This window comes from Phalacrocorax aristotelis, chromosome 1, assembly GCF_949628215.1.
Source record: "Phalacrocorax aristotelis chromosome 1, bGulAri2.1, whole genome shotgun sequence".
Lineage (NCBI taxonomy): Eukaryota > Metazoa > Chordata > Aves > Suliformes > Phalacrocoracidae > Phalacrocorax > Phalacrocorax aristotelis.
In genome coordinates this window covers 126,365,636-126,392,074 of record NC_134276.1, presented here as the reverse complement: position 1 = coordinate 126,392,074, position 26,439 = coordinate 126,365,636, and the positions used below count along the sequence as shown (strand labels likewise).

General features: G+C 41.9%; 1 protein-coding gene across 1 annotated transcript; it reads left to right on the top strand.

Annotated features, from left to right (window-relative positions):
• Positions 1-465: 465 nt before the first annotated feature.
• Positions 466-22,532, top strand: CCDC80 (coiled-coil domain containing 80). Its single transcript, XM_075106005.1, has 8 exons — positions 466-1,088; positions 1,463-3,369; positions 7,309-7,465; positions 12,372-12,508; positions 13,147-13,295; positions 16,556-16,659; positions 18,287-18,367; positions 21,127-22,532. The coding sequence occupies exons 2-8, from the start codon at positions 1,474-1,476 to the stop codon at positions 21,471-21,473; spliced, it is 2,871 nt and encodes a 956-aa protein (XP_074962106.1). The 5' UTR covers positions 466-1,088; positions 1,463-1,473; the 3' UTR covers positions 21,474-22,532.
• Positions 22,533-26,439: the final 3,907 nt, after the last annotated feature.

Sequence of the window (26,439 nt, the reverse complement as noted above, 5' to 3'; positions counted from 1 at the left end):
GATGTTTGCAGAAAAGACTATACCAACACACATGAGGACCTGAAAGAGAAATTGATTGCAATGTAGAGAGAAATTGGATTTCACTGGAGAACTCCCAGGAAGCAAACAAACAAGGAAAAGGGGAACAGGAGGCAGAAATAATGGGGTTACAAAACAATAACTCTTAAACACCAGAGCTGTTATTGACACTGATGGGGAAATGTGCTTCTCGGAGGACTATTTTTTATCCAGATTGTGTCTGTTTAATAGGAGGAAAGAGAAAGCCGAGGTTAGGGAGTGCCAAGGAGCTGGGACGTGTGAAGGAAAGGGTTAAAGCTGGAGTCACCCTCTCTGAAGTGCTCTGTGATGCTGTGCAGTGTTTCAGCCCCCAGAGCCTTCCTCCTCCTCCTCCCTCCCTGTGTTGGAGTGGGGAGGAGGCGGGTTCTGCTGAGCTGTTAAATCCTGAGTGAAGTTTCCCCCATTCCCAGTGGCCACCGTTGTCTGAGGCTGGCTGGGAGCAGGGCTGGGGTTACCCTGACATTTCTGGGACCGCGGCCAGCCAAGAAGGGAAAGAGAAGAAAAGACGAGTCTTTTACAATTCGCTTTTGTCGAAGTGTGGAGAAAGGGGAAAGGGAAGCGTCCCTTTTTTTCCAGCATCACATTCCTGTGTTTTTCTTCAGCCTGGAAAATATATTAATGCTGGTGCTTTCCTCTCTGGAAACAAAGGAGCTAAACGGGACTGAGGAAGCAAGAAGTTGGGAAGGAGGCTTGGGACATTTAAAAGAGAGAGACTCAGAGCAGCTGGGATTTCCCTTTTCTTAAATGAAATCCCTGCCTGTGCGGGTAACTGGTAGAGCAAAAAGCCAGACCTGCAGGTAAATGGAGAAGCAGAGATCCCAAAGAAAATTTCCCCTAACCTCATCTCGCATGTCAAGAAGGTGAAGAAGAAAGAAAGTTAAAAGATACACAGGGAGACAGACAGGCTCTGGGACCTGTTGGGCTGCGTAAAGATAAATCACCAGGCAGCAGCAAAGCTGTATGGCATTGCTCTCCTTTTAAAGGAAAAAGACGTGAAACCTTGCCGCTGGAAGGGGAACTTCCCTGAGAGTGTAAGTCTCAAGTCAAATTCTTGGCTTTCTGCTCTATGTACCAGACACTTTCTCTGTGCATGTTTGCATGTGTGTATGTGAGAGCGTGAGAGAGAGACACAGAGAGAGGGAGAAAGATGCAGATCACAGTGTCCTTTTGGATAGACAGAGTCATGTTACAGATGGATGATCTCATTTTTGCGTAAAATGATCCATTTTGTGCTTTTCCAAAAATAACTGTAAACTGTACAAAGCCACCACGTCAGGACTGAGGTGTAATCAGCACTTCTAAATCACAAAAACTAGCCCGCCTGTGCTCTGCTTTCTTTATCATTCGCGCAAGATACCATAATTCTGTTAACATCTAACTTTCTCTTTCTCCTCCTCCCTGCAAGCGGATTGCACAATGAACTGGAGGCCAGCTCTCAGCTTAGCCCTGCTGTGGGCAGCGTGGCTAGCATGCGGCTCTGAGAAGACGAGAAGGCTAGCAGAGAGAGGGAGCCATGGAGTTAGGAAAGTGCCCCTGGCTTACAGGGCACCAAGCAGCCTCCTTAGAAGGTCTGGAGCATCCCTGAGGAATTCAAGCCCAAATCCGCAACAACCCATCACTAAGAGGGATTCTTCAGCACCTCCAAACACATCTGCCCATCTCCTGCAAGAGGAAGTGCGTTCCCAGGCCAGGGGTGTGGGGACCAGAACAAGACGGGTACAGAGACTCACAGCTGCAGCCAAATACTCCAAGTCTGAGATGATTAAGGATGAAGGGATATCCTCTGCCTCACAGTCACGAGTGGTACGCTTCCCTTCAGGGTCAAGTTCTCCCAATGTCCTGGCCAGCTTTGCTGGGAAAAATCGGGTGTGGGTCATTTCTGCCCCCCATGCCTCTGAGGGCTACTACCGGCTCATGATGAGCCTGCTGAAAAATGATGTTTACTGTGAACTGGCTGAGAGGCACATCCAGCAGATTGTGTTGTTCCATGAAGAAGGGGAAGAAGGGGGAAAAGTCAGAAGGATAACGAATGAAGGAAAAATCCTGGAGCAGCCACTAGATCCTGCCCTTGTACCTAAGCTCATGAGCTTTCTGAAACTGGAGAAGGGGAAATTTGGCATGGTGCTGTTGAAGAAAACTCTGCAGGTGGAGGAAAGATATCCTTATCCAGTCAGGCTAGAGGCCATGTACGAAGTTATTGATCAGAACCCCATCAGAAAAATTGAGAAGATGAGGCAGAAGGGCTTCATCCAGACATGCAAAGCAGCTGGGGTGGAGGGACAAGTGGTTGAGGAAGGCAATAATGGGGGCAGCATGCAGCCTACCCCTGGAGGTGGACATGTCCAAGTGTCAGCAAGGAAAGAGGAGCCAAGAAGGAGCAATAATCAGCCAACAAGGACCAAAACAGTGAGGAAACCAATGACAACCACGGTGGCCACTCCTCTGCCTACGGTAAGGACCACTACCTTCCCTCCCACCACCACAACTACCCATGCCACCGCCCGCACAGTGACAACAGCAAGTCGGTCTACAACAACTACTACACCCCTCCCCACCACGCAGAGGACCTGGGCCACAAAGTCACATTCCACCACAGAGTACCACAGGCTGCCAGTAGCCCCTGATGCCACCACAACACGAGTCACAGCATCTGAGGATTTCTACTCTCCTGTGTGGAAGGTAAACCGCAGACACCGGCAGCACAGCCACCCAGAGAAACACCCAGTGGCCACACGGAAACCAAGCAAAGCTGCCCGATATGACAGCTTCACAGAAGTCCCAACAGCTCCCTCAGTGCACTATACAAAGGCAAATGTGGGTAGATTTAAAGATAACCGAACAGACAGGAAGGAGTATAACCATAGGGACCTGAATGTCACACCAGGGCAACACAAACCAACTAAGACTAAACCACCAAAAAGGAAGGCCCAAGAAAAGATACTGAGCAATGAATATGAAGACAAATATGACCCGAGCAAGCCTGCTAGTTCCCATTTAGAGGAAGAGATTGCAGTGGGAAATACACCCCCAAAGAAAGGAAAAGAATCAAAGAAGCATGAGCGAATGGATAAATCTGAGAAGAAGAAGAAGAAGGACAGACCTGACAAGCTGCAGAAAAGTGAGAAGCAGTCCAAGAAGGACAAAGCTGAGAAAAAGAGCAAGCAGGAGAAAGACCGTAGCAAGAAGAACAAGAAAGGGAGCAGGACTGAGAATGAGGACTTCCCCAAGCCCAACAAGAAGCCTTTCCTACAGCCTCCCAGGAAATCAGTGACTGACCTCCTGGAATATTTTGAAGGCAAAAGGCGGCTCATTGTAAGTAACTTATTCATCTGAATCTTATTACATACGATTGATTCATATCTCTCTCCTAGTAGGAATATGTGGAACAGAAAGTTTATGGTGGTTTCGTATTATTCTTTTTTGGTGCTTTTGTTCAAGAGGTAAAATTTCTAGACCCAAATGATCATTTCCAACAGGGAAGGTTTCGCAGCCTCATATTGGAAATCTTACATGCAGTATGAACATCAGTCAGCCAGGAACAAGGCTAAAACCTCTTCCCAGTCACTTCCATGAGCCACCATATAGCCATCAGATTATTCTGTTTCCATTAGGTGTCTGGATCTGTATAGTTATGATTGATAAAATGAAGTCCCAGTGTGGATTACATCCCTTCATCGCTTTGGGGTACTTGCCAATGTTACCACATTTTGATGCTCAACATGTGCTGCCAGCTGGCACACCTGTTTTATATTGGTGCTGGTGTCCTAAAACTGGAAGCAAGCCAGGTGGCTTGGCAGTACTAGCGCATGTCTGTCTGAGGATATGCACAAAGGCATATGATCAGATGCCCAGAGGTAGGACTGTTACATTTGCTATTCTTTCTGCTGGGAATTTGGCATTCAAATCACCTAGACATCTTCACAGATCCCGTGCAAACTCTATTTTGTTTTGGTTTTTTTTTCCCTTTCTGTTTTTATTAAATTATAACACTATGGTAAGTTTTCAAGTCTGAGAAACTCAGCATGGTCTGGAGTTACTTGTCCCAGGGTTTAATAGTGTTGTATGTTTTTCCAACTACTTATCTAAAAAAACACTTCACCTGGGACAGGAAACAGTTTTAGCTGTAGTACAAATGTTTTTTCTGGCAGATGGCACATACCATGAAAGGTACACTTTGAAAAACAGTTCTTTAAAAATATTATTGGGGGAGCTGGTTCCTTGCAATTATTCCACTGTAAGCTGGCCTGTTTCAGTTATTGTCCAACAGTCAGTGTCACAAACATAGCTTTGACTTTCATGCCCCATATTCCAATACAAATAGCTAAGATGCCAAACTAAGATTCCAACCATTGGAATTTAATTAATCGTTCTGCTGATGATTCACAGACCTGAGCAGAAGCCAACTTGCTTCTCCCTCTCCCTGTTCCTCCAGCTGTAGGGGCTGTGCAGAGCTAGCAGACTTGCATTCCCCAACATGATGGAAATGGAGAAGAGCCGTATAGTTGAAAATTTTGAATTTGACTGAATTCTGCAAATAATGCCTATTAGTTACTTGTTAACTAATAGTTAACCAATTCAAAAGCTCAGAGAGAGAAACTGCACCGAAGTTTGCGATCTTTGAAACTTGGTCATATATCTCAATGTTGTGGCTTCCAAAATATATGCAGCATCAGAACAAATAAAAACAAATTTGAAAAAAAGAGCCAAAACCAGAGCTCACAAATGTCCAGCTGCTAACTAATTACACCAACACAGTCCTGGCAACTTAAAGGCTGGTCCGAAACATGAACCTTCTGATACTAGGCCACCTCTCAGCTGGATCTCCAAGAAAAGAGTTGCACAATCTCAGGTTGTCAGGCCAAAATTCACTGAAGACAAATGATTATGCCACGTTGCACTTCACTTTTCCAGTATCTAATACCACCCTCAGCTTGCTTGCTCTGAAGTTTCTTGGAGAATAGCTTTGATTTGGTCATTAGTAAAAGCAGAGGCTGAACTCTACTATCTCTTTGCCACACAAGATACTTATGGAAAACAAGGAATGTCTTATGTTTCTTTGAATCCACACACATGCCTATTTGCATCCCTTCTTATCAAACTCTTCAGCTCCCTTAGGGTCAGTCCTTCTTGCTAGATGAACTCTGCCATTCATGAGTCTTCAAATTCTCTCTTTAGAGAATTTGCCCACATTGCTGCAGAAGTGGCTCTGCCTGAGTTATTCCCCATTGCTTTGCTATACTTTTGCCCTTCAGCTGCTTTAATAGACTGGCTCCCAAGGACATTGTTTCAGTCCTCTCCCGAAAGTCTTGTGAGAGAGACGTGGGTTTTTAAGACCTACTCATCGTTAAGGATTTCAGATTGCAGATTTCTGTGTGAATTTCAAACATCAAGAATTTTGAAGGCTATTCTGGGTTAAGTTCAATCAATGACAAATATAGGATCCAGCTGCAGAAACTGAAAAAACATATAGCTTTGAGTCCAGCAGTCCCACCTCTCTATAATGGGGCTTTTATTGCAGTCTTACAAATGTTGAGAAGTCTTGGCTCACTAGTTTGGGTTTTTTGTTTATTTTCTGTGGTCATGAAATGCAGACTGACAGTTTATATATAACACTCCATTTATACCCACATGCACATATATGCACATGCACATACACACGTGTGCATGCAAATGCAGATAGATACAGTGTATATACCACCTGGGTTAAAACAGTCCTAGCACGAAGCTTTGATTTTAAGTTAGCATTGCCTCTTAAATGCTCCCTGCTTTGTTCTACAAGGTTTGATGAAGTAGATCAAATTCAGACTTGACTGCACGTTCCTGCTTACAGCCTCCAAAACTAGCAGGACAATACAAGTCAATGGTCTGGTTTTGATCTCAGTCCTCAAATCCTTTTCCTGATCCTTTTTTCATTTGAAGCATTTCTGTGAAATTTAAAAGCATGTATGTGTTATGCACCAGAAATCAAATCCTCTTTGTGTCTGACTCTCACTCACCTTCATGTCCCAATGCTGTAGTCACGCCAGGGGGCCTTTGCATAAATGAGTGAGATCTTATAAGCCCAGAAATGCTCTTACATTTCAACACATTGATGAACTGGATTTATAAGGAGTATATAATAAAAATTAGCCTCCAGGCCCTACAAACTTAAGAAAGCAGCTAGAAGATGATTGCACCTGTTACAGATGAAAATGTAAGTTTGCAATTGAAGGATTCTGGTGATTATTTATGACCTTAAACCGTAAAATTTGGACCCAGATTTCAACTCCGTTTGTGTTTGGGGGATTGGTGGCAGGTGTTTGAATGCAGTTCACTGCTGCCAGTTAGAATGATTACATTGCTAGAGCTGTGGCATACACCTTCACCTTCTGCTGGAAACTGCTGTATAGGACCACTGCATGTTGTTACACACACACCTTCCCTGGAATATTTGCGTCTCAGTCATTGATTAAGGATCTAAGTTGTGTACTTCAAACTTCTTAAAAGTTAAATCTTTGCAATTTGTTAGGAAGCTTTGAGATATGTACTATAAACTGTAGAGATTTTTATACTTTTGTTATTGCAATTGTTCCTCCTCTCTTCCCCCATAACCATGCCTTCTCAGCAAATACAAGTCCCATAAGACATCAAAGTGGCTTAGAACAAACAAAAGCTAAATCAGCAATTTTTAGATGAGGTCACAGTGGCCTTAGCAACTTTTCAAGGTCTTCTTGTATGGGCATCAGTTACATAAGTATTTGTGTAGCCCTAGCTGTACTCACCCCTTGACAGTCAAAACAGCCACGAGGAGCCCTGCCTGGACAACGGGATGAGGCCAGAGCAGCTGCCATGTTCCCAGTGTTCCCACTGTTAGTGAGTGGAGGGAATCCTAGATTCATGGCACCACTGAAGGCTGTGAGGGACACCTGGTGGCACCAACTGTGCAAGGGATGATAGGAGAGTACATGGTTTTCTGTAAAATCCAGTGCCATTTCTTCTGTCAGCACTGTAGAGAGGCAGCGGAGGAGCTGGTGCCACCAGCTGGCCGTGCTTCCTAAAGTTTTCCTGTGGCTGGTTGAACACCTCTGGGACAGGCCTGGGCATAAAGGTACACTTCAACCACAAATAAATAAAATAAGACTACAGAGCTGTCAACAGCTCTATGGAAAAGAAAGCCCAGTTTGTGGACAGTGACTAGTTCTCCTTCAGTAAAATACTCATCTATTTAATTCCTTATACTAAACAAGCTCTTTTGTTTCTGCCACCAACCAGCTGATTACGACCCCCAAGGCGGACAACACCATGTATGTACAGCAGCGAGATGAATATCTGGAAAGCTTCTGCAAGATGGCAACGAGGAAGATCTCAGTCATTACAATTTTTGGCACCATGAACAACAGCAGCATGAAAATTGACCACTTCCAGCTAGGTTCTTTTTTTTTAAATAATTTCTTTCCATCTCTTAGGCACAATACAGACAGCAAAGGGAGAAATCCCCCCAGCTTGGGTCAAGATCTAAGCAAGATCATTTGTTGTGGTCCAGTTGCATTTTCAAATCCTTTCCTGCTTCCATGCCAGCTACACCCCTTCCGTATTTACATGAGCGTCTCTGGTATTTTCCATGTTTAGGCTTCCAGTGCTGTAATTTGAGCACCCTCGGCTTTCTTTGTTGGGATTCTTAAAGCCAGTAAAACAGTGAAACAGTGAAAAGACAGAAAAATGTGATGAGGGCATGGGACAGAAAGAAGAAATTAGGCTCAGCTCTACCAATATCTTGAATACCAACCTCACTGTCTAACTGAACGGCTGCCTTAATACAATGCCCCTCCACCCTTGGTTTTTGCAGGACATCAGCCGTGGGTGGCTAGATACTAGCTAGCACGATTTAAACACTGTTGAAAGAAACTGGCTGTTGTCATAGAGAGGAGATTGGGGGCAGGAAATGCTGAAGGGAACTGTTTGAGATTATATTCAAAACTTGGCCCGAGTTAATCCTATTTTGAAGTTCAACATCATTATCTCCTCACTCTGCCATATAACATTTTCTCATGCCTTTGCACTCCTCACAAGGTCATGCAAAAAGCTTCATTTTTCAGGGCACAGACTGGCTAAACCCAGGATAGAGAGAAGCGTGATAGTTAGACCCCTTGCTGTGAGTTGCTTTCCTACCCAGGATCAGCTTTCCTAGGTTTAAGAGCTGATTTTGAGATGTTCACAAAGTATATATTCTCCTCCACAGTAAGGGAAGGTTCAGGAGAATTTTCCCCTCTGTACTGGTAGACAAATATTAATTTAGAAGATTTCAACCATAGCTTCTAGGTATGGACAACCTTACAAATTTGCACCAGCATACCTGATATTAAAAGGTTTATCATTTGAAGTCCTATTGCCTCTCTTTACCCACAGAGCAAGACACCCATCAGTGCAATTACTTATTGCTAGCTATTGTAAAGAGGTTCATCTCACTGAAGCCAGAGGGTTTGGAAGTACTATAAATCAGACTATGAAGGACTTGAAAAGCAGCTCATTCAGCCATATTTAGTACCACCTTCTTTACATACAGATTTCCCATATAGACAGGTGACACTGGGCATCCATCTCTCTTAGGCAACTTCGAAACAACTGGTGTCCGTGTTCAAGTTCTGGGGAAGAACCCACCAAAGCCAGTGAGAACTTTTCCTTTCATAACAGCAAGGTTTGGACAAAGACTTGAGGTCCCAGTCCAGCAAAGCACTTAAGCTTAGGTGTTTCTTGAATCATGTAAATAACCTCATTGCTGTCTTCGCCTAAAGGTTAACACCACCATAAATGCTTCCCTAGACAAATGCAAAGAAACAGTACAAAAGCTGCTAGTTTTGCTTGTAAGTCCACCACATCTTTCCTCTGGAAGTTCATCTGGTTTTACCAGACCTTGTGAAGAGATGTGTGATGGAAAAGAAAGCTCAGGACCACACCACCTCCAGGGTATTTCAGGTCTGGCATCCAACAGGCCAGAAGACCACAGATTTACTTCTGGCTTCCAGCTGGGCCTGGGAAAGGACCTAGCAGGGGACCAGGAGCCTCGTGTCCCTGAGGACAGTGAGTCACGAATCCTGCCAGAATGTCCATTTGTGCACCTCCTTGACAAATCTGGAGCAGTACAGGATTTTCCACGAGGCCATGGTTACTCAAGGTCACTTTTTGTGTACCTAGACCCATCTGCCTGTCAGTGTACTGTTTAGGATTATATTTAGCTCCAGTCTGGCTAATAAACAGACATTCACTCTGACATAGACCATACTCTTTCAGCCTGTTCCAAACTTAACCTACACCCAAACTTTCTCCAAACCACACAAATGTATATAACAGCTGAATTCTCACAGAAGGAATAAACTTGTTGAAGAAAAGCAGGAGTCTTAGAAGAGTGTTAAGTTAAACCTTACATGAAGTTCACCTTACTTTTTTTTTCTCAAAACACCAAATCCTGAGCTTTTTAAAAAGTTTAAATAATACAAACATTGTTCTATTCTACCTCTCCTTTTCCTCTATCCTTCCTGCTTTCACGGCCTCTTCATGGCTCACTCTGTCAGCACCAGAGGCAGCAAAAGCTCCTAAGAAATGTTTTGTTCACAGTATTTATGCTGTAGTGAGAAGCCTTAGCACCCAGCATGATGAGGTCTACTTGTAGTGCTGCATCTTGGGACTGAGATACAAATGACGACAACAGAAAAGTTCACAGAAAGGACTTTTCACTTGAAATTTCAAACACATTTAGTAGTTAATGAAAGAGAGCTCATTAACGCTGTTTGGTCAAGATCAGCTCATAGTGAAACCAAAGAGCATCTCCCAGTTTCCCACTGGAATGACACAAAAGCTGAGTGTCGCTGCAGAGGTATTCTCTTCACCCTGAGTTAGCCATGTGGTCTCTTTACCCCAGCTCATTGGAACAGGGCTTTAGTCAACTAAACACCAGCCCCAGGCTACCTACCTTACCATTAAAGCCAATGCCTAATCTATTAGGCCACTGTACTGCTACAACAAAGTGCCGAACTTCTTTGCAACCTCATTTGATTGATTTGTAAAGACTAACTCATCTTCCCAGCCTGTCTAGCTGCTAAAGTTGTATGGAGAAAAGTTTCCAAACTCTTTCAGTGACCTTTCCAGAAAGAACAAAGAGAGTGAGGACTTCATGGGTAGCAGCAGCCAGTCTCAACTCCTGTTTTTCTTCATGCTGATCCCAGATGTCCTTTATGAGGTGGAAGTCAGGGACAAGTAGTGAATTGGAAAGAGGTGATTAGATTAACTTTTTTTTTTTATCCCTAAAAATCACTTCCAAATCTGAAAGGCAGGCCAGCCTTTGTGTCATTATTTTTTTCCCCTGAAACTTTTCTGTACCACTCGTCATTTAATTTTCTTCTTTACATTCTAAGTTTTGAAAGAAAAACCTCCTAACAATGAAACTCTAAAGCACTGTCTTCACATTGGTATCTACAGTCTTTAAAGCAGAAGAGCGCCTTGGGTCAGTTGGTCTAAGGTACTGCACCATACAGATGTTTTCCATCACATTTCATGCTAACATCTCTTGCATTATTCTACCTCCATACAGGCCAATAAGATAGTCTTTGCTTTTGTAGGGAATTGTTTGCAGGCACAAGTACGAATTTTTGGTCTATGTTCTAATGGTCATGCTTGCCATTAGTAACATGTAAATCTTACTTATGAAGCACTGATGCACGATTTACATATGTTTTACAAAGTGAATAACTAATCAGCACACCCAGCAACACACCCAATGGGGAATTTATAACATTGCCTATAATCCTTTACAAAATTTTCAACTAAGGTGCATATAACCATGTAAAACCATATAAATTATGTCTATAGCTTGATTAGTATAATCAAATTTTAATGTGTGCCGGTTTGGGTTTTTTTTCTGTAAAAAGTGGGTCCAAGGTGTGAAACCTAAAGGTCACATTCCGATTCAGACATTTTCCCAAAGTTTTATTTCAGAAGTTTCTTTCAGTCTCTTACACAGATTGGACCTATTGCAAAATTTGAATCAAATCAGTATGCTCCTTAAAGACTATGGATGTTTAGAAAATTACTTAAAATGCCTATTGTATAATGAATCAAATCTTTCCTCTTGCTGTGCACTCAACTGCCCCTGTGGAGCAGGGGACTGGAAAGTTGTACCTCTGGATTCTAGCTCCTGATCAGCTGTTGTGTCTGTTTGACTTCAGGCAGGTCATTTAAGCCGTGGCTGGGATTTCTATGTGATAATATGAATATTTATATCCATAGTGGTGTCATAGGGCATAAGCAAGTAACATTTGTAGACAGCTCATTAGTGCCCAGTTGCCATTTTGCTTTCTGTGTGATTTAGCGTGTCTTTAGCTTTCCAGGCCCACAGTTGCATACGGAGGCCTGTTCCAGCACTGTTGCACTTGTATAGCACCATGCTGGATGCTAGAGCTGAGGCTGAGCTGATGACACGTAGGTTTTCAGGACTTGGCCCTACACCCTGGTTCCAGGGGAAGTAAGGAACGTCAGTACCTCCACAGGCTTGTCTTGTACATGCTTCAAATCTCAGTCTTCAGAGGTCTTTTTTTCCTCCAGCGTTTCTTAACGTTTTCTCAGGCTACAGCAGTGAGTAGGTACAAATCATTCTCAAAATTAAGTTTTTTCCTGTCAGAGTACTAGAATGGGAAATCAGCATCAGCAAGCACATGGAGGAGTGCCACAGCAGGGTATGTAGAGAGAGCTGAAGAGCTAGGACTGCAGTATTCAAGACACAATAAACAGTTTCTGGTTTCTTATATTCACTAAACCTCCCATGTAATTTTTAAAGACTGGAGAGATTAACTCTAGTGTCCTGGCCAACCTCAAGTTGTTCTAGCTGTATTTTACTGGCCCAAATTCTCTGTGCTGTTTCATCTGGATATGGTGCTTTCCATCTCCTGTCCTAAATTGTTGAACAGTTTCTATTTTCCTATTCCAAAAGTGGCTGCATTTCAGGAGCTGGGGAAATAATTAGTACATGCATATAGATGTATAAGCATATTGAAAGATCCTTCCAGGAGAGAGCAGGCAACCAAGATTTTTCAAAAGCAAGTAGAAATGTTGAATACTGAAGTGCATGTGCCCTAGGATAGACTGATTTAAAAAAAAAATACTGGGATTGAAAACTGGACAGTTGAAAGCCATAGTGCCATACTGATGTTTTTTAATATCTTGCCTATGCAGCAGGAAGAGGGCTTCTGGGAAATTAATCTTCCCCTTTCTTTCAAGGTGAAATTAAAGACAGAGTGCTGTGTGATTCCATGACTATTTTTATGTCTCCTTTGTCTCACATTAAGACAATGAAAAGCCCATGAAAGTGATAGAGGATGAAGATCTTGTGGACCAGCAGCTCATCAGTGAGTTGAGGAAAGAGTATGGGATGACCTACAATGACTTCTTCATGGTGTTGACAGACACTGACATGAAGGTCAAGGTGAGGCTTCAGATTCTTTGAAAGAAAAAGCATTGGAAAAACATGAAAAAACCTGAAAAAAATTTCAGGAAATTACACTGCAGGCTTGCATGAGAGGCACATAAGAGACTAATGTAGGACTTGGTCATTGCTGGAGGACAAGAAAAAGGGCAGCAAAAGAAATTTTCAGGGATTAGGTAGCTATCTTCATTTTCTGCGGTTAGGGGAATTTGGGAATTGTGGGTTTCTTCTGGGGTGGTGAGCTGACACCATAGGAACAGGACCCCCACTGGCAGGGGTTTTAATGTAGTACCTGGCATTCTAAAACACATAGTTTGTCCGCTCAATGGGATGACAGCACATTGCATATGGACAATGCACTAGTTGAATGGCCTTACAAAAGAATATTATGACAATTCGTTGCCCGCAATGGCCTGGCCTTATCACATTGGACAAATACTGAAAATGTGCCATTTCCAAAGAGCAGTCTGACTGCATAACCAAGAGTTTTTTCCATGGTTTCTAATCTGTTTTAGGCCTTGCTACTCATGTGTAAATAGGAATACTTGAATCTCTATATATCCTACAGTGCTGTGATACATGCAGAAAGGCTGCTAATACATGCATCCTTTTATCCACCTGTTCTTTTTTCTTAACAGCAATACTATGAAGTACCCATAGCAATGAAGTCTGTGTTTGATTTGATCGACACCTTCCAGTCACGAATTAAAGACATGGAAAGACAGAAAAAAGAGGGTATTGTCTGCAAAGAAGATAAGAAGCAATCCCTTGAGAGCTTCTTATCCAGGTATTACCTTCTGTTCTTACCTACTGCTAGTTCTAATAATTATTGTCTTATTGGAAAAACACCCATCCAACTATTTCTGTGATTTTTAAAATACAGATTTCTCGATTTACAATGTTAAGCAAATACAGAAATGTAGCCATAGCTGCATGCAATCTTGTAGAGAACACTGGAAGTCAGGATGCACGTTGTGTTTCTTGACCGACTGCACACTCTTTGGACTCTAACTTTCTGCACCTCAGTACCCTCTTCATGACATGGAGGTAATAACACTGATTTCCATTAGAAGAACAAATAAGGATTAATTCACAGATGTTAGATCAGTGTTTGGAATGTATGAAGCACAGTCTTTATGTGTTTCAATCATCAACCATCACAATCTCATTAATTCCATTCTGATCACTTCCATGTAGCTCAAATCAGTAATTAGTTATCTGTAACTTCCTCCTTACCCTGCCTGAGGTAACAGCTGGTCTTTGCCAGTATTAGTCTTGCATATTATTAAAGGTCTTGCAGATGTCTCGCAAAATCTTTGAGAGACCTTCTGCAGAAAGACAAGTTTTGTTTATGCAATCTCTATATGCCATGTTACTACCCTACCTGCGAGTCCTAAATTCCAGGCAATAAACATGTCTGGACTGTGGGAATTCAGATCCACAGAAGAGCTGTGCAGCTATAGCCCTCTCTGTTACAGGATAATTTACATGAAAATATAATGGGCTAGTCCACCACTCTAGGCTTTACCTGTTACTACTGCATCCTCCTCACCTACTATCAGAATCCATGGGAATACACTGTTAATGCCAGATGGCTATAAAAGTAACTGAGGTGGCATGATGGATTATGACTTGAGGGGGGAAAGGAGCAACAGGTAAATGAGTAGGTTGTTGATTCATAAACATTTTAAACTTCAATGGCCACTTCAACAGAAAGAGAACCTTTAACAACAGCCACCCCACCCACTTCACCACCTCCTGTTTAGGTCTCAGTGATTCATCTTCAAGACCACCAAGAAGAACCACAGTTTGGAAACAGCTGACCAACACAAGAAAGAGCTTGTATGCTGGAAACTGACAGGCCCCCTATCCTTCTTTGCTTGCAAACAGCCCTAGTAATAAACATACATTAGAAAAACAGCCAGGAAAAGCATAGAATGTTGCATCTATAAACAGAGCTGCTGCTGCACAAAATGCATTTGTCATCTGTGAAACAAGCATCAGGCTTTAAATAACGGGTGGACTTCACTAGCCATATTAACTCCTCAGCTTCCCAGCAAGATTCATTCCAGCTTTGTCCAAGATTATCTTCCCAGCTGAATAAGAGTCCTGGCATCATCTCCCTGGTGTTGCTCATTGGGGACGTCAGTTATAATAATGCAAATATTGTTCTTAACAGGCCTGGCTGGCGTGAAAGGAGACCATGAGAGCCAGAGCTGCCTTGAGTAATGCTTAAAACCCACATGTATCAGGAGAAGATCCTTGGAGGAGGGGTGGTGGTGGTGGTGGTGTCCCTGTAACACCAAGACACTACACTGGCTGTGCCTGCTGTCTGGGCTCACAAACAAGAACAGGATGCAAAATAGGTAGAAGGGGAAGAAAGGACGCACACAGGGAAGGGCCTGGCAGATTTGTCAGGACAGCAGCACTGGCCTGTGGATTCTGACGTCAGAAATAAGGCATAAATATGTACATCACTAATGTGAAGGACCAACTGAATTAATTTCTCCGTAAGATGTAGCCCCAAACAAGCATACTACGTATAGGAATTGCCTGGGGCAGGGAATAATCAGCTTGAACAGCTTTCAACCCTTTTCAGCTCTGTGCACCTCCAAAGGAGATACTCAAAAAACCAGAAAGGAATGAGAGTATCTTAAAGCAGCTCACAGATAAGATTCCATCCTGATTTATGCTCTAGGCAAAATATGATCTAATGGTTACATTCTCGGTCATTGTTTATAGGCAGCCAGGTCTTTTTGCTATACAAAATGTCACAAAGATTATTTTCCCCCATTTTCAGAATAACAGCATGAAATTTTCCCCCTTTCCTTACGTCACATACGTGATTCTTAACGCTTCTCATTCCTACTCACGTACCTGTATACACATGCCCATGTCTTTGCTGTTCCTCCTGGGCAAGATTAAAGCTGGGGAGCTTTGCTTTTTTGAGGATTCACTTTTTTAATTCTAAAAATACATGCAGTATCAGACGGTCAACAAGACAAAGACATTGTCATCCCCTTTTCTTTCAGCGACTTCTTCTGTGACTTTGAGCAAGTCCCACCATATTTTCTGCTTCTCTCAAGTGGAACAGAATTGATCCATTACATTAGCCTTTATTTTGAGATCTTCCCAAGGTGCTGCAGAAAGGCAGGCTATTATTATAACAGAGTAACATCTGCATCCATTTAAAAGATCATTTCCTGCTATAAAAATATCCCTGCAGCTTTGCAAATTCCTTTAAATCTGATTTAGTTAGGTTTAATGGAGAAGTACCTTTATTCAAAAAAGGGGTTGTTTGGAGAGTATTAAAAACCCCTACAGTTAGAAATTTTAAAGGTTTCAAGTGTCCTTATGGCATTGCCTTTCATTGGGAGGACAACGGAAGGTGCTTCTTGTGCAAAAGACTGGTTAGGTGGAGCATCCCATATAAGATAAATCTTTGATTTTTATTTAATTGCCCATGCATGCCTTATATAGCCACAAGCTCACACAGCTGCACACATACAAACAAGCTCAGATTTAAAGCCATGCTAAAGGTATTTTGAGCAAGTGTGGTACAGAAAAAAAGAGGCCAGTGAATATTTACACAGAAGTATGAGTTATGTCTGAAATGAAGATACACCCTAATTCTCAGACAGCCCTTGGACTGCAAAATAACTGTGCAGTTCCAGCAGTGGTGAATGACGTAAAAGCTACATGTCAAGTGAGGAATTCTACAGGAATCTTTTTTCCCCTTCAATATACACTCCACAGCATTGTTTTAACTACTGAAGGGGGCTTTGAGCAAAGATCATAAGCTTTGCAGTGTTTGTTTGGCAAAGCAGCAAAACTGCAGATGTTTCCTTGAGAGTTTTGGAGTTGTAAAATTCAAAACAGGCTTTACCCTCTCCCAGTGATGGATAGAACTGGGAAGATCTCCCATCCAGCTGTTACTTAGAAGTTGTGAGATGTATGACATATTTCAGACTGCAAAGAACAAAAATGCTGAGAGAGCTCAAGTCACATGTCATGACTGTGCCCTGTCACACTCTCTTCTCTTTCCAGGTTCCGATGGAGAAGGCGACTGGTGGTGATTTCTGCTCCCAGTGATGAGGACTGGGCTTATTCCCAGCAGCTTGCTGCTCTCAGTGGGCAAGCCTGCAATTTTGGTGAGTCAAAAGAAATTATACTCTTGATCCCCAAAACCACATCCTTCCCGGTGATGTTATAGATTCCTTTGCTCAAGTCTGACCCTAGACAGTCTGAGGAGTCTGACAACTGAAAAGTTTGCCATAGCTACTCCAAATACAAATGGAAAATACTGTGCTAAGCAAGTACAGCATACCCTGACAGCTAAGACAGCTAAACAAAATGTTCCCTGGAATCATTTGTGTGAGGCAGAAAAGATTAGCACTCTGAAGCTTCTCTTTGGGCTTGTACTTTGGGAGGTCAATAGTATTTTCTTTTGCTTACTGCACAAATTAATGACGTAACAACAAGGCTTTAGGCAGGGCAGATCCTCTTATGCACAGCTCTGAACTGGACCAGGTATCAGGGACGTGCATTGACATCAGTTTCTTTTTTTTCCTTTTCCTTCCTGCTTCATTGCCAAAACCTGTAAGAACATTCATGGAAGCCACTTTAACCCAATAAGGACCGTCCCAGCCTCCTAATTAGGTACTTAAGATCCAGCTACATAGTCAGTGGAGAGAGATGGGCTCCTCCAGAAGGCAATTTACAGCAAGACCCAGAAACACTCTTCTGCCTTTCCATTATGAAACCCTGAGAGACTCATTAACTTAGGTTCCTAGCAATGCGAGTACCACACAGGGCCTAGACCTGACTCCTACAACAGACTGTAACAGGTTCCATTCAAAAGCCACTATTTCAATACATTTCAATTATGCCTGGAGATCTGCACAGTATCACTGCTACGCTGACTGTTTATTCATAATCACCTCACTTTCATTCAGAGCATCAGCATCATCTCATTTGGTAACTACCAAAGTAAACTGTGACGTGGACCACTGTAAAATGCTTTCTGAAGAATGGGATGTAGCCAAACCAGTTAATTCTCCACACCCTTTGTTAGGGACAGCTTGAAGGAGATCCAGTTAGTTCCTGAAGTATTTGTCCTCAATGGGTGTTTTAACTAAGTGCTACGTTTCCAAGTATCTCATCTCCAAGTTGTAAAAACAGTTAAACCAAAGATTTTGTAGATTGTACAGATTCATGTTGCACAAACAGTTTCTACAGCCCCTAAGGTCTTTCTTCAAAGCAGAGGCAACAGTGCAAGCCTCTCCCGAGAAAAAGTGAAAGGAGTGAATGCCTGTCCTAAGCCATTCCCCACAGTCATTTGGAGTTTAACTGTGATAGGTAATATTGCCTCTAAATACTTTGTTGCTGTGTGTATGACAAGTAAAAGCTTTACTAGTGAACAAAACACTGCAGAAACATCCTGAATTTCAGGAATGGCCTCTGTAATTTACTGGTGTGCTTGATGCTTGTATCCCTATGCTACAGAACTACACCAAATTATGTTGTCCTTGGGATGCTAGCAACAGCTTTTATGCACCTGATATCACATTTATTTGACACACTAGTTTATCCCTATGTTTTGGACAGGTGATATGACTGGCAGAGGCTCTAGAGGAATCAGTAACTCTTCTGCTTAGAGGGCTGCTGAGACTGGCCCCTAATTTAGCATGTACAGACCTGGCTGCTTAAACTGAAATCTGCCTGAGAACAAGCAGAAAGCCCCAGTCTGACACAAAACCTCCTTAATTTCCTCCACAGGTCTGCGCCATATAACTATCCTCAAATTGCTAGGACTTGGAGAAGACATTGGTGGTGTCTTAGAGTTGTATCCAATTAATGGTAAGTGACTGTTTCCAGCTTCTTCAGTACTACCCACGAAGGGCATTACATAGTGCTGGGTGTTTCTTTGCTGTAATTTCTTTAGAGGATATGACTGTGTTTTTCTCTTTTGTTCTGTTTCTTTTAAGAAACAAGAAGACACAAAAGCAAACCGTAAGTTTTCTTGGTGTTCCTGTGCTAAACATTATATAGGTTCTTCAGGACAGAAAAGCCCAAATACCACCTGGAAGTCACCTCACATCTTTATCTCCCACTTAAACATACAGTCCCAAATACACTCCTCTGCCTGCCTTGCTGTCAAAGACAAGGGGATGTCTGTGACTTTTACATGCTCAAGAGTTTGCAGTGCTAGTAGAACACAGACCCAGCAGCTTCTCTTATATCGGTCCCTCATTCATCTTCATAGAATGGTTCAGGCTGGAAAGGACCTTTTAAAGATCATCGAGTCCAACCCCACTGCTGTGGGCTGGGGCATCTTTCACTAGATCAAGTTACTTAAAGCCCCACCCAACCTGGCCTTGAAGGCTTCCAGTGATGGGGCATCCACAACTTCTCTGTGCAACCTGTTCCAGTGTCTCACCACTCTCATCCTAAAAAACCTCTTCCTTAAGTCCAACCTAAATCTACCCTCTTCCATTTTAGAACCATTACTCTATGGGCCCTGGCAAAAAGTCTTTCTCAGTCTTTCTTACAACCCCCCTTTAAGTATTCCGCTTGCATCCCAGCAGGCTACTTCACATAGCTATTCTTAGGATATCTCACTGTCGGGGGGGCATTTCAAATGCTACAGGTTCCTCTACTACCTAATCCCAACGACCGCCTCCAACAGTGGAGGGACAAAGACAGGAAGGGGCTTATTTATCCCACTGCCATTCCTGCAGCTCTGTACATTGAAGCATCTTGGTCCTTCTACCACATATAGACATACGTCCATGCCTAAGAATATCAACAGCGGATGCAGACACCATACTTCCATCAACACTCTTGCAGCCTCCACTTACTTTTCACTGAAGGACTTCATGACCTTGGTTACAGTTCCTATATCTGAAGATCAACTGATCTCTTTTCAATTTATTTGTCTAATCTCCCCTTGAATTCACATTAACTCCTAGCATGTGTCCTCCTGTGAGAACCTCTACAGATCTGCAAGGTACTGCTTATTTCTCCTGAACATGGCTCCTATATCTGTTTGACAACCCTCATCTCTTGTGTGGGGACAAAAGATAAACATTTAATCCCTATCCATCCCTGCAGTGACATTCACTATCCTGTAGACCTTCCCCAACCCATTTATTTTACAGAAAGCAGTCTTCACTTACTTGGTCATTTCTCATACAGAATTTATTCCAAACCTATGATGAACCTTGTTGCCTTTCCGACTTTTTCCTCCCGGTTCTACCATATTTTTTTGAGGTGAGAGAACCAGAATTGCATGCAGTGTTCAAGATGCACACAAACAACAGATTTCCATAATGGCATAATAATACTCTGGTTTGGTTTTTATTATTTTCCTCATGGTTTATAACATGTTTTGTCTCGGCCACTAGGGAACACTGAACTAGCCTTTCATGAAACTCTCTTTCACAGCCCTAAGTTCTCATTGCTAAGTGGTAATGGTCAGACTTCACCATTTCTTATGTGGAGTTAGCAAAATTCTCACCATGTGCATCATTTTACTTCTATCTGAACAGAATTTCTTCCATCATTTTATTGACCAGTCACACAGACTTACAAGGGTCTTCAGCAATGCTTCACAATCATCCACTGCCCTTACAGCTTTGAGGATCTCCACACTGTCAACACAATTCCTCACCTCCACGCTCATACCTTACACGTCATTCACAAACACATTGAGCAGCACCAGTCCCAGCACAACCAACCATGGGACTTCACTGGTGACCTCCCTCCACTCCAGGAATTGGTCATTTGCTCCCACCTTGTTTCTGCCTTTTAACCAAGCTATCAAAGTTCCTTTTAAAGCCTTCTGGAAATCCACATAGCCTGCATCAGCCAGACAGCCCTTAGCTACCTGCTTGCTGACCTCCTTCACAGAACCTCAATAAGTTTTAAGGCCACTTTGTAAGAGTCCTGTTGCCAAGCCAACTATGCATATGGCTATGTGTGTGTGTATATACATAAAAATAGAGGTGTCCACTGATCCTAGCTGTCTTATACTTTCTACTCATTTACCCAGCACAGACTTCACATTTACAAGCCCGGAGTTCACCAGATTTGTGCTAGAACATGTATTTTAAAGTGGACATGACATCTACCATGTCCCTTATCTCACATATCAATAACAGTTCATGAGTGAGGCTCTGTACTGCTATTTATGACTGAGCAAATTCATCCTGAAATTCTTCACACTATCACACTTCAATTCCAGTGATTTCTTTCACAGTGACTGTTTTTCACATACACCTTCTGCATTATGTGAACCAGTGACCCAAGCTGCATAGAAGCCGAAGAAGTGCATGTATGTTGGGTGACAAAAAGGTGTGCCACACTCTACTAGCTTCAGCCTAGAGAATAAAGGCAAGTTTACTCAACCTAACAAAACTGCTAAAAATACATCTTTAGCTCACAGTGCAGCAGTTTCATTTCAGAACTAGGAAACCCTGAAATTGTAAATGACAAGAATCTTACACTGTCAACTACTGGGCTGTACCCTATCCCATGTTGCCAACTTGCGTAACCTACAAACCACCATCATTGCCTAAACAAAATATCAATGCTGTTTTTATGTGATCACTTTCTAGGAAGCTCTACCGTAGACCGAGAAGATATCCCAGCTAATTTGGTGAAAGACATTCGAAATTATTTCCAAATTAGCCCAGAATATTTCTCAATGCTTCTAGTTGGGAAAGATGGAAACGTCAAATCCTGGTATCCTTCTCCAATGTGGTCTATGGCGATTGTGTACGATCTGATTGATTCCATGCAGCTTCGACGACAGGAAATGACAATTCAGCAATCGCTTGGGATGCAGTGCCCAGATGATGAGTATGGTGGGTATGGTTACCATAGCTACCACCAGGGATACCAGGAAGGTTACCAAGATGATTACCGTCACCACGGAAGTTACCACCACGGATATCCATACTGAAAAAAGCAACTTAGCCTCCGACTGCCCTGTGTCTGTCTTCTAATAGCTACCCAAGCAACAGGTGGCCAGTTGCAGAAAGTCTTGACAGGCCACCTAAATATCCATGCCTCGTTCTTCCACTGTTCCATCAAGGGACTTTGGTCATTTGCCTTCTCAAAAACACAGAAGCCTTTACAGTGAAGCAATTCAGACCAGTAGTATTGAAGCTTTAAACAATAAAGACTCCTTCATATTTTTAAACCTTTATAAACAAAGGGCATCAGCAGGTGCTATTTGTATTAAAACCAAACAAAAAACCCACACAGCCCCAGTCCCTGGACACTACTGTAGGGCAGGACACAAACTGTCCAAAATATTGCAATGCTCTTTTTAGTATTTTTTTCTAAGGAGAAAAAAATAAGTATATTTATTGGAAAGTGAGATTGCATTGTGCTTGCGAAGACAAACAAAGAATCACACTTCAGGACTTTCCCAGAAAGGAAAATTTAAGAAAGAAGCATGGGCAGGCTCTTTAATAATAACTACAATAACAATAATAAAATCCTTTTGAAGTACCTTGTCTAAATAGACGGCACCCCTTCTACCGTGCATTAACATTGTAATTAGCTGACTTTGACAATGAAAATAAGAACTTATGGCTGTGGCAGGATTTGTTCCGATACAATACAATGTAAATTCTTAACTACAAAGCTTGCTGCATGGCCATTTATTCTTTTAATTGGGGTCCCTGTTCTCTTAGGTCCTGCCCACCTGACAGTTAAATCCAAGTTAATGAGAGCTAACTGGGAACACCAAACATAGTTAGCATAGTCTGAAATACAGACAAGTGAAAAGCATTATTTTCATCAGAAAAAAAGGAAAAAAATTCTCATTCACATATATGTTAAATGAGTTGTAACTAGCTCTCTATAATATTTTTAATTAAACTACTGCTCTACGTTTCAACTTTACCTCTTCTTCTCATACCCTCCCCTGTGAAAAAAAAATCTAGACTAAATGTTTATAAAACTATTTGGGAATAATTTGATCTGCTACTAAATGGTGTCTATTTCTGCCACACTTTATGAAATGGTTTTCTTCTCCTTTCTCACTGGTATCTTTGGGCATTGGATCTGTTGCACCACGCTACCCCTACTGAAATCAGTGGCAGGAACTGCATGCATAGCCATGCTTTCAACATCATTTGGGTTAGATTTCAGCAGAAAGATTCAGGAATATCCTGAAGCGAAGGTATCATGCAAGCCTTCATAGTGGCACAGTGGTCACTTCTCATGTTAAAGGCATGCCTGACCAGTCACACTGCTTTTTATAATCCATGACATGGGTGCACTTGCTGCCTATAGACAGATGCAACAGGGCACTCTTACTAGGTTTTGCCATCACATCAGTAGCACAGGAATAGGGAGAAGCCACAGCTCTACGCTGGCCAGAGCATGCCCCAGTTTGAGTTTCAGCATTTTCCTGATTTTTTTTATTTTGGCCCAGACAAAACCAGAACTGGGTAAAGCAACAAGTTCACTCAAAACCAGATGCTTTCTTTAGAAACTTAGTTACAAAAGTTCAGGCCTTGCTTGCCCTTCTGAATGTCAGAAAGGCAGACAGATGCGGAGAGGTCACAGCACCTGGCCAGTTCTTCCTTAGCTTTACAGACCTGGTCACCCTCTGGAGCAGGCTGCCCTCCGTACCACAAGGTCTAGTCTGCACAGGGTACAGCTCCTGACTTACCTCTCTCAGGTGACTGGAGTTAAGTGGGGGAAAGTACGCATTTGACTTCTAGAACCATTTTGAGAGGACTGCTCCCTGCAGAGAGCTTCCAAGCTCTCACTAACTACGGAACTTCCACAGCTGAAAGCAGTGGACAGAGAAAATCAAAAAACCAAAGAGGAGCTACAAAAAAGAATCACAGAACTGGAAGGTTTCTGGAAGAAAATGGGAGGTCCCATAGCTCAGTTTTAGAAAATAAATGCTTATTGCATCAGTATTAAGGTCAGCTGCCTAACTTTCTTTGCCTAAAGCTAAAGCAGACAAAAGTATACCAGACATCTAACAGCCACCCACTGTAAACAAAAAGGGAAACACCTTTGGGCTGTTTTCTTTCAGGTGTTCAACTTCTCAGTAATCTTGTTGTTCACGTGAAGTCTTTAAATGAAAGCCCTTTTTAACTCACATTACAAATCATGGAAATTAAATGTCCTGTGCCGAGCAGGAGGAGACAGTTAACTTACAGAAGACAGTGTAACACTTGATCCAAATTGCTTCCTGCCACCCCCCCACCGGCTCCAGAATTCAAAGTTGTGCAAGCACCAAACCCAGCCTAGGCATTCTGTGGGAGCTGCATTAAAAAGACAACTCTAAACAAAGTTGTCCGCTTATAAGGGAGGTTGGGACGGGCTCTTAACCAAAACTACACATTCAAACATTCATAGAATTTGAGGAAGACTCAGTATTATTCTACATTCTGGTGCCGATTCCTACCTTCATTACAAACTGTCTCAGGATTACCAGAAGCTTTTAGCAGTGATTTAAAATCCTGATTTCACAATCTACCTCCCCCTACGGAAAACTTAAAGCAAAGCCTGATGGAACACCAAGCCAGAAAATCCTTTCAACAACAACATATAATTATCTTGAAGACTACAAGCATTCGGGAGCTACAATACTCCAAATTAAGACTTCATTTTGGAAAACACAAATCAAGTCCAAAGCATTGGATCTGTCCCTGCAGCATCACTCTGACAACAGACTTATTGAGACTAAGGCCCTATTTCTAGAGCCTTTAGTGGGAAGATTCCACATGATAGAGAAAAACTTTTTTCTGATGTGTATTTATGGGATTGATTCAGCTCCAGGATGACTGTTTTCATCCACAGGCTGTCTTTCAAGTGCCCTGGCTTAGTTGCTACATTCACAAAGTAGCTGAAATTAACCAAAATAGATATTGCTTTAATTGGCTTGTTATAAACAAGCGAAATATGAACACATCTCTCTTCCTGGGAGGTTTTGTGAACTATTTCCTCAAACTTGGAGGGAGGAATTTAACATCCTCAGCAGCAATTAAGTTCAAATGTTTGGGAATCTGGGCTCTAAATCTTAGCTTAGAAAGAGCTCTCTGCCCAATGTATTCATTAAAGACTACGTACCAAACTAATGCTGCTCTCCAAAAACCTCCTCATAAATTTCTCTATTGTTATTTGAGAAGAAAAATAGTAAGCTTTCCAACATGGAGTAGGTCAACAACCACACAGTGGAAATACTTCATCAAGTGGGATTCATATGATCTGTTTGAAATGTGTAACTCTATATAGAGTAGCTCCCCCTTGCTAACCAGGGCTGCTCTCCAGCTGACAATTGTTTACAGTCACTTCCTCTAACAGATCGCATGTACACACTAAATTTGACTACTGCCATGGATAGTACAGCTGCATAGAACTGCATGGTTATACTGTCAGGTTACTTTACACACCTTTTTATTGCTAAGTTGATGCAAATCCTTACCCATTTTTAGACAGCAGTTAACATTCTTGTTGCTGCAAAGGGGATATACAATTCTTCTCCATTATTAAAAGAAACCTGCCTCTCTCTGAAACCTCCAACCTGAAGACAACAGAAAGATTTCCACATGTTGGACAGGACCAACTCTACAGTGCAACAAAACACATGGATCAACAGATATATACCTGATATCTTTGTGCAATCTAAGACTTTGGCAAACAAGTCAAGCACAATAGCATCAGTGAAATTTATAGAGGGAAAAATCATTAAGAAGGACAAGAGTTGAAAGCAAGAACTAAGTGCACTTTATAGAATCTGCAGAGTCTATAATTTCCATATCTCATTTCTCTTAAGACAGATATTCCAGGCAGAAATGTCAAGCATAAGATTTTTAAGACATTCATCTTTGGTTTGATGCTCTGTCATTAGAGGCATGAGGCTGTTTTCTATGTTCTGACTTAATGCAATGCAAAGCTCTCTGGAAAAGCTCATGTAAAAAGCTACTGCTCATGTAAATGCAAAGCAATCTAAAGCTAACAGTACTTTCACTCTTCTGGGAAATTTTTGCTAGAGTTGATAGCCATGACTGAAAAAGACAATGAACTCAGCCAGGTATATATTGCGAAGCTGTATGTAATGGAAAAAAATGAAAATGTCTTATTGCAACTAAGTCTTTAAGAGTTTGAGGTTTGTTTTTTTGGGTTTTTTTTTGCACTGAAGTTTCGTTTTCCAGAACAGGACATCATAAACCAATGAAAACCATGGTTCTGGAATTTACATTGAAATATGCTTTCTTATTCATTCTATACAGATGCAAACAACTAGGATCCTTTTTGTTGAAATGGCCTACTATAGAAGAACTATGAGATCAGCTGTAAAAAATTTTTCAGCTACAACAGTAATTTCACTTTGTACAGTTATCCTTAATATATGCTATAAAAAGTTAACACTTCCAGGAAAAAAGTAAGAAATGAGAATAATAATTTTAGATTTATAGTTTATAACTTGACAGTCATTGGCCATATATGGAAACAGGCTACCCCGCTTGATGGATCAATGACAGGTGGTATGTTAATTAATATAGCAATGAGCCATCAATACAGTATGCGTAAGTTAGCTGTTATACACAGAGCCTGGAAACAGGATGGCAGAGGGGAACAAAGGCAGGACTGTCTTCAGTCTACAGAGAAATGCATCACTAACTGATTACTATACACTGTGGTATGAGGCTTTGACACTGACCTCATTGCTTATCTTGTTAAGAATTCTTTTGACAGTATCTTTCAACTATGAAAGACACATTTTTGAAGGGAGGAGATTATAAACCAACATCTCTTCCACTGTTCTGAGAGAAGAGGCCTTAGGAACATACCAGTAATCTCTTATCTGCATCCCTTCCCTATTCCCTCCCCACTTTTAAAATTCTCTGAATTATTTGGAACCTGTTATTCGTCTCACTCAAAATACAATCCAG

What these genes read in the sequence shown, in the direction of transcription:
- CCDC80 (XM_075106005.1), top strand. Translation starts at nt 1,474, where the DNA reads ATGAACTGGAGGCCAGCTCTCAGCTTAGCCCTGCTGTGGGCAGCGTGG. An exon ending in AAGGCAAAAGGCGGCTCATT is followed by an intron (nt 3,370 to 7,308) that starts GTAAGTAACTTA and finishes GCCACCAACCAG; the next exon opens with CTGATTACGACCCCCAAGGC. An exon ending in ACACTGACATGAAGGTCAAG is followed by an intron (nt 12,509 to 13,146) that starts GTGAGGCTTCAG and finishes TTTTCTTAACAG; the next exon opens with CAATACTATGAAGTACCCAT.